Source organism: Dipodomys spectabilis, unplaced genomic scaffold (genome assembly GCF_019054845.1).
Source record: "Dipodomys spectabilis isolate Male_0828 unplaced genomic scaffold, ASM1905484v1 ptg000531l, whole genome shotgun sequence".
NCBI classification, from domain to species: domain Eukaryota; kingdom Metazoa; phylum Chordata; class Mammalia; order Rodentia; family Heteromyidae; genus Dipodomys; species Dipodomys spectabilis.
The window spans coordinates 116,962-124,867 of NW_024871208.1; the positions used below are offsets into that span (position 1 = coordinate 116,962).

General features: G+C 38.8%; 1 protein-coding gene across 1 annotated transcript; it reads right to left on the reverse strand.

The window, feature by feature from the left end:
• Positions 1-4,435: 4,435 nt before the first annotated feature.
• On the reverse strand, positions 4,436-5,876 carry LOC122099731 (POC1 centriolar protein homolog B-like). Its single transcript, XM_042670265.1, is given in 2 exon segments — positions 4,436-5,852; positions 5,854-5,876. Coding segments are annotated over 2 exon segments (1,434 nt in total). The 3' UTR covers positions 4,436-4,441.
• Positions 5,877-7,906: the final 2,030 nt, after the last annotated feature.

Consider the following 7,906-nt stretch of genomic DNA (forward strand, 5'->3'; position numbering starts at 1 on the left):
GGGGCAACCTCTGGCTCTGATTATCCAGTGAAGAAAGCCACTCCTAGGGCTCGCGCCCCAGCGGGGTGACTTTTCCCTGGGTGGAGCTGAGTCTGGCAGGTCATGCCGCCGTTAAGTTCTTGTGACCTGCTAAATGACTCGTTTTATTCCAAGGCATGAGTTGGAGCTAGCAGCTCTGCAGAGCTTTGTCGGTATCCAAGATGGATATCTCCGGTACTGGTGGGGGGAGGAGTGGCCTTCCCTCCTCTGCTCCCTGAGAAGGAGTGAGGATGACGGGCTTCTACTCATGCTGAGTCTTGATTCCTGGTTCGTCTCTGGTCTGCGAACTGCAGGATGAAGATGTCTGCTCCTTGTCAGTTCTTGCTGGTGTTGAGTAGAATCTGCTTGCCCGCTGTGTCTGGCTCCTTCGTCCAGGACTCTCTGTGGCTCAGGTACGGTTCCCTGTGGTCACCACCGCCACTGCTGCCTCAGCCAACGCTGTGGGCGCCGCAGCGGCTGCTGGCAAACGCTCAGATCTGTCTCCTTGCCTGGGTTTCCCCTCTCTGGCCTATCTCTCTGTCCTGTGATGGCACACTTGGTGTGATTCTCTGGCTTAAGACTGCTTGACATGATTTTAATTCTTCCTCCTCTTGTTTCACTATTTCCAATGTTATTACTTCAAAGAAATTAGTGTAAAGAAAATATTTTGTCTTTATGAACTCAGAATTTTTGATTCAGTTTGGGCACATTACATATTTATATTTCATTTTAACTTCGAAATCCTCTTTCCTTCATTTAAAATCACAGTTCTGAATTTATAATGCTAAAGTAGCATCTACTAATTTATATGCAATCGTCCAAACTATTTTCACTTCACACTACATGTAATATAGAGTGTAATAATAATGATGAGTAATATAGTATGTAATAATTGCCTTTGGGAAAAGTCAATTACAGTGGTTTTGTGAGATACTGAATAATAGTAACAGTTATATTTGATTCTATTAAAAAATTTCAAGTTACACCTAAAAATTACTCACAGTTATAAATTAATGCTGAAAAATAACATTGTTTATTAGAAAAAGCCAGAAGGTTCAATAAGCTTGCTTTTTTAAACTTGTCTTGAATCTGGGCTTTGGTGGCTCATGCTGAAATCCTAGCTACCCAAAAGTCTGAGATCTGAGGATAGTGGTTCAAAGCCAGCCTGGGCAGAAAAGACTATGAGACTCTTAGCGCCAATATATCTCTTGCAAACTAGAAACGGCACTGTGTCTCAAGTGGTACAGTGTTATTCTTGAGCTGAAGAGCACAAGGACAGTGCCCAAGGCCAATGTTCAAGCCCCACGACATGCAAAAAAAAATTGGCATAGATTTTTACTTTATTATTTCATGATTTTTCAATGTGAGAATACGGACCGAGGGTTTACAATTGCATGAACAAAGTAATGAGTACATTTCTTATTAAGCATTGTTGCCTCCTCCCTTGTTTCTCCGTCCCATCCCTTCCCATCTCCCTTTCTGCCCCCCGTCCCCCTGTGCCAAAGTTGTAAAGTTCAATTTTCAACATAAAGTCTTGTGTCATGTCATTGTTGCTATGGGTTCACATGAATCCCAATATGTTTTTTCCTTCCCTTCCCCAAATTATATCAACATCAAATACAATGAAAATAGAGGTTATTTCATGGGGGAGGGACATAAAAAGCAACAAAAGAATCATCTTGTAAATATGGTAGAAACAACAGCAAGAAAGAAAAACCATTTGAGTCATTATCTTGGTGTTCATTTCACCTAAAATCAATTTGTCTGACATTTTGTGTTTAACTCCGACATATACTAGTTATTGCAAATAAGGGAAAACATGGAAGCTAGTTTCTTTTGGCCTGGATTACTTTACTTAATACAATTTTTTCCAACTCTTTCCATTTCCTAACAAATGGGGCAATATCATTTTTTCTGATGGAGGCATAGAATTCCATTGTGTATATATAACAATTTTTTTTTATTGTAAGAATACCGTACAGAGGAGTTACAATTACATGGACAATATAACAAGTACATTTCTTATCAAGTGTTGTTGCCACATTTTATCGATCCATTCATCTACTGAGGGGCATCTGGGTTGGTTCCATGTCTTAGGTATGGTAAATAATACTGCAATAAACATAGTGGTGCTGATAGCTATAGTATGGGTTTGTTTTTGATCATTTGGGTAAATGCCCATAAGTGGGATAGCTGTGTCATAGGGGAGCTCTATATGGAGTCTTTTGAGGAACCTCCATGCTACTTTCCAGCACGGTTGAACAAGATTACAATCCCACCGACGTCCTGTACAGCTTGTCTTGTTATTACAGTTCTGCATTATAGTCATTCTAACTGGGGTAAGGTGGTATCTCAGTGTAGTTTAGATTTGAATTTCTTTTATAGCTAAGAAGGTTGAGCATTTCTTCATGAATCTATTGGCTATCTTTCTTTCCTCTTCAGAGAAGTTTCTCTTTAGTCTTTAGCCACTTATTTATTGGGCAGTTGCTTCTTTGAGGATTTGTTGTTGGGGGATTTAATTTTTTGAGTACCAGGTATATTTTAGATATGAGACCCTTGTCCGTTGTATGGCTAGTGAAGATCTTCTCCCAATCTGTAGGATTTCTATTGATCTAGCTAACTATGTGCTTTGCCATGCAGAAGCTCTGCAATTTCATGCAATTCCATTTGTCCAACCTTTCTTTGATCTGTTGTGTTTCTGGGTCTCTATTAAGAAAATTTCGGCCTGTGCCAAGGACGCATAAGTTATTTCCTAGTTTGTCCTGCAATGTTTTCAGGGTGTCTGCTTTGACTCTGAAGTCTTTCATTCATTTGGGGTGGATTCCTTTTTTAAATTTTTATTTATTTTATTGTGAATATACTGTACAGAGTGGTTTCAATTACAATGGCAAGATAATGAGTACATTTCTTTTTTTTTTTTTTTTTAAAAAGGAAAAGTGTCTTTATTGTATGAAGCATAAAAAATTGTAAACAAAAATTGCATGACATTTCATTTCTTATTTAGATTTTTCAATGGAGTTATAAAAATATAATACCAGTTAGTCTTTGTAAGCTCTTGAAAATGTCTAGAAAACACAATATAAAAGGCACTTAAAACACACAAGGAGACGATAAAAAGATAAAAGTCATGGGTACAATTAAAATTGCTTTGAAAAAAATGTTTCAATATAGATTTTCACATAAACAGGACTTTACCTTTTCTCCTATTTTAGTTTTTTAAACCATAGATAGTATTTTCCTCACTTTATAAGTAGAGACTATAAATGTGGTCTTCCATCTCCCACCTTTGTTCTTGATTCAGGCTACTGGAAAAGCAAGCTGCAATTAATTTGCCTGCTTTTTTTTTCTTTTAAACTTTATTCTCCATTTTGTCTAAGATAAAATTCTTAATCCGTAACCACAATCTTTTAGAAAGTCTGGCTCATTTTCATTTTGTTTCAAGTCACAATTCATTAACAACAATAACAAACCCAGGAAGACAATGATGTAAATGATGCTTTTCAGAATAAATATAGAACTTATTTTTCGGCTGTCAAAAATCACCCTAAGCAAAGGTATTTCTGAGGCATGTGTATATATACATGTGTGCAAATTTTAAAATAGATCTGTTACATCATTTTGGCTTTTTAGCATGCTGAAATCACACTAACAAAATCTCTGCGAACTGTGATTGCAGGTGCATTACTACTCAGATCATTCTGCCCACTCATTTGTGATAGATGCTTCAGATGCTTTTAACTCTCCATTTCCCTTTGGGTCAGTCAAAAGATAAAGAATGCACAGCAGAAATAAAATAAAAACCCTCTGCCTCACCTTACATATGTCCCGTTGCTAATTGGGTGTATTCTTACTGTGGAAGTTCCATAGTCTTGGTATTTTTATCCATTATCTCTTTAAGGCCTTAATATGAGGATGCTTTTTTTTGTTGTTGTTTAAAAGAAACATGAGCCAGATCAATAGCTCATTCTCTACTTTCAAATGCTAGTTTAGAAATGAATCATTGCACTGTTCAAGTGTGTTGTTATAGAAATAACTTAATTACTTTAAGGGATTTCCTGAACATGATCATTCTCAAATAATTTAGCAGTAAAATCCAAAGATTTGGTTACTTTCCTGGCAAGATTTAGGGTATGAATGAAAAATGACATTTATATAAAATAATATGGGGGGAGGGGGAATTGCTTGAATGCTTCTCCACTTTATTACTGCAATCATACCTGGGAGTGATGTAAATTAGTCCTTGACATTGATTTGTGTGTTTAAATTGATTCTTAAATAGGCTTTTTTCTGTCTTTTGTTCTGTTGCTCACCCTTTGAAGAAATGTCATGGGGAGTGGCGAGTGGGGTAAGGGGTGGAGCCTCTGGGCTACCTTCCTGAGTACATACACGCGCTCATTTCTCATGCCTCAGTTCACTTTCCTAGTCAACTTTTCTGGTGGATGGCACCGAAAATCTTTTGCTGATTTTCAAGGCAGTCTTTCAGCTTATCCTCTGTCAAAGTCAGTCGCTGCTCCAAAATTGAAACAGTCTGTGTCAAGACGTTGAGCTGCTCCATGATATGCTCTAGTGCATCAGTCACAGCAAGTGGTACGCTTCTTTGACTGTCAGACAGCAGGTCACTCACATCTTCTGTCTTCTTTCTCACAGCTGGTGAACACCCTGGTTGTACCAAGGATGGGTTCATGAAATACGCACTGATGTCCTCACCATTCTTGTCTGGCTGAGTTCTATCAATGGTGTCTGTTGTTGTAGTAGAATCAAAAGAAAGGATGTCCACAACAGGGGGAGAAGAACTTTGCAAATCGATTACATCAAGCTTTGGATTAATTTCAACAGTCTCAACTTTTCCCTCATGGGGATGTGGTGTTCTTGGGTAGATGTCGAGAAGGTGTGGTTGTGAATCAAAATGCAATCTTTTGAGATTTCTTTTATTAAGATTTTTACTATGCAACTCATCAAAGTTAGTCTTCCACAGTAAGACCTGTGCATCTGCACCACCTGATGCAAACATCTCTCCACCTTTGGAAAAGGAAACAGTAAAGACAGGTCCCGTGTGTCCTTGAAGCATATATATGAGTCTTCCTTCCAAGAGATCCAGAATCTTAAGGGTGCCATCAGAAGAAGCAGTGATGAGGTGGTTACCCGAAGGGTGGAATGACACACAGTTAACTCCACAGTTGTGAACTTGATAATGCTGGAGTAATTTGTTTACTCGGATATCCCAGATTTTCACGGTGTGATCAGAACCTGCTGAAGCTATACATGTCCCATTAGGGTTGAAGTCCACAAAATTTGCAAATCCTACAGAATCAGAGAAGTTATTAACACACTGCTTATTTGTGGTATCCCAAATTTTAACCGTTTTGTCCTCACTACATGATACTATGAGTCTTCCATCAGGGGAAAATTTGGCACAGCGTACCCAGTGTGTGTGTCGGTATAAGGAATATAAGAAGCGTTGGCGATGCATATTCCATACTTTGATAGACTTGTCTTCAGAAGCTGTAACAAGATATTGACCATCGGATGAAAAGTCCACACTTCGAACTGGAGCTGTATGTGCTTTAAATTCTGAAGATTTCCCTTTCTTATCAGGAATCCAGAGTCTAACAGTTCTGTCTCTTGAGCCAGATGCTAGTAAGTTCCCTTGTGGAGAAAACTGCACGCTGGTTACAACGTCCTTGTGACCTACATATCTGTAAGCTCTAGCTTGTGGTTTCAAATTCCATAGCATGAGAAAGGTGTCCCAGGATGCAGTAGCGAGTTGTTTGCCGTTGGGGCTGAAGCTCACAGAGGTGACCGCAGCTTTGTGACCTTTAAAATAACGCTCCAAGGGGGTCCTCCGGGGCGGAGGCCATGAGGGGCGCGGCGGGCGCCGGGCTCCGGCGGGAGGGGGGAATCCGGGGAGGGGGCGGGACGCGGCCGGCGGGGGTGTGGGGGGGACCGTGCGGCGTCCGGAACTGTCCGCTCGGAGCGGCGGCGCCTCCCCATGAGTACATTTCTTATCAAGCATTGTAGCCTCCTCCTTTGTTTCCCCTTCAGGGTGATATATATGGACCTAGCTTTAGTTTTCTACAAGTGATTAACCAATTTTGTCAGCACCATTTACAGAAGAAGCTCTTTCTTTCATTCTATTTCTTAGCTCCCTTATCGAAGATTAGGTGGCTACAGATCTGTGGGTTCATTTCTGGGTTTTCCGTTCTATTCCATTGGTCCTGAGGTCTGTTCTTGTGTCACTACCAAGTTGTTTTGATTACAATGGCTTTGTAGTAGAGTTTGAAATTTGGTATTGATATTCCTCAAGCACTATTCATTCTGTTGAACATTTTTGCTCTTCAGAGTCTTTTATTGTTCCATATGAATTTTTGGAATTCTTCTTCTATTTTCTTGAGGAATGAGTTTGTAATATTGATGAGCATCACATTGAATTTGTAGATAGCCTAGGGAAGTATTGCCATTTTCACGATTTGACTCTACAAATCCAGGAGGATGGGAGGTTTTTCCACTTTCTAAGTTCTGTTTTTATTTCCTTTTTCAGGTTTTGAAAGTTTGCATCATAAAGATCCCTCACATCTTTGATTAAGTTAATACCTAGGTATTTTATTTTTTGTGGGCTATTATGAATGGAGTTGCTTTCCTGATTTCAGCCATGTTTTCTCATTGTTGGCATACAAAAATCCATTGATTTTGAGAGTTAATTTTTCCCTTGTTACTTTGCCAACGTTTGAATCAGCATGAATAATTTCGGAGTGGTGTCGGTGGGATTATTTAAATACAACATCATGTCATCTGCATATAGGGAGAGTTTTAAATCTTCTTTCCCTATTTGGATCCCTTTTATGTTTGCATCTTGTCTTTTGCTGTAGTTAGGCATTCTCATACTCAATTGAAGAGAAATGGAGAGAGTGGACATCCTTGTCTCGTTCCTGGGTTAAGAAGAAATGGCTTTAGGTTTTCACCATTAAGTATAATGCTGGCTGTAGGTTTGTCTTATACCGCCTTTATGGTATTGAGGAATGTTGACTGGATTCATAGATTTTACAGAGCTTTTATCACAAAGGGTGTTGAGTTCTAATTTTATTCCCTTGGATACTGTTTCTTGGCTCTTACTGTGGTCTTGTTGGTTTTCTATGTGTAGGATACTTTTGTCTTTTGTAAGGCTGGTTTGGTGGAAATACATTGTTTCAATGTTTCTTTGCTATGGAAACTTTTTATTTGACCTTCAGTTATGAAGGATAGTTTAGCTGGGTACAGTATTCTTGGTTGGTAATTGTTTGCCTTATCGCATGGCTTACACCATTCCAGGCTCTTCTTGCTTTAATTGGCTCTGCTGAGAAATCTGGGATGATTCTAATTGGTTTCTGTTTATAGGTGATTGTTCTTTTCTCCTTGAGATCTTTAAGGCTCTATTCCTTGGTCTGAATTGATTCTGTGCAGATTATAATGTGACAGTGGGATATCTTGTTCTGGCCTGGTCTATTTGGGGTTCTATAAGCTTCTTATATCCGAATAGGTCTATCTTTTTGTATGTATGGGAAGTTCTCTGCTAGGTTTCTGTTAAATAAGTTTTCTGGACCATTAACTTCTTTTTCTAGGTGCTCCTCTACACCCATATCCTCAGATTAGGCCTTCTGATGGTGTTTTCCAAATGTTGAATAGATCTATCATATTTTTTGGATTTGTCTTGCATAGTTTTATGTTTTTTCTCTATAACATATAGGCTGTCTTTAATCCCGAGATTCAATCTTCTGCATGTTCTAACCTACTGTCAATACTTTCTACTTTTTTTTTATTTCTTTTTCTTCTAATTGGTCGGCTTTGATGGCTTCAAAATTTTTATTGGAGCTTTGTTTTAGATCTTGTGTGAAATTCTTTACTTCCTTAATTT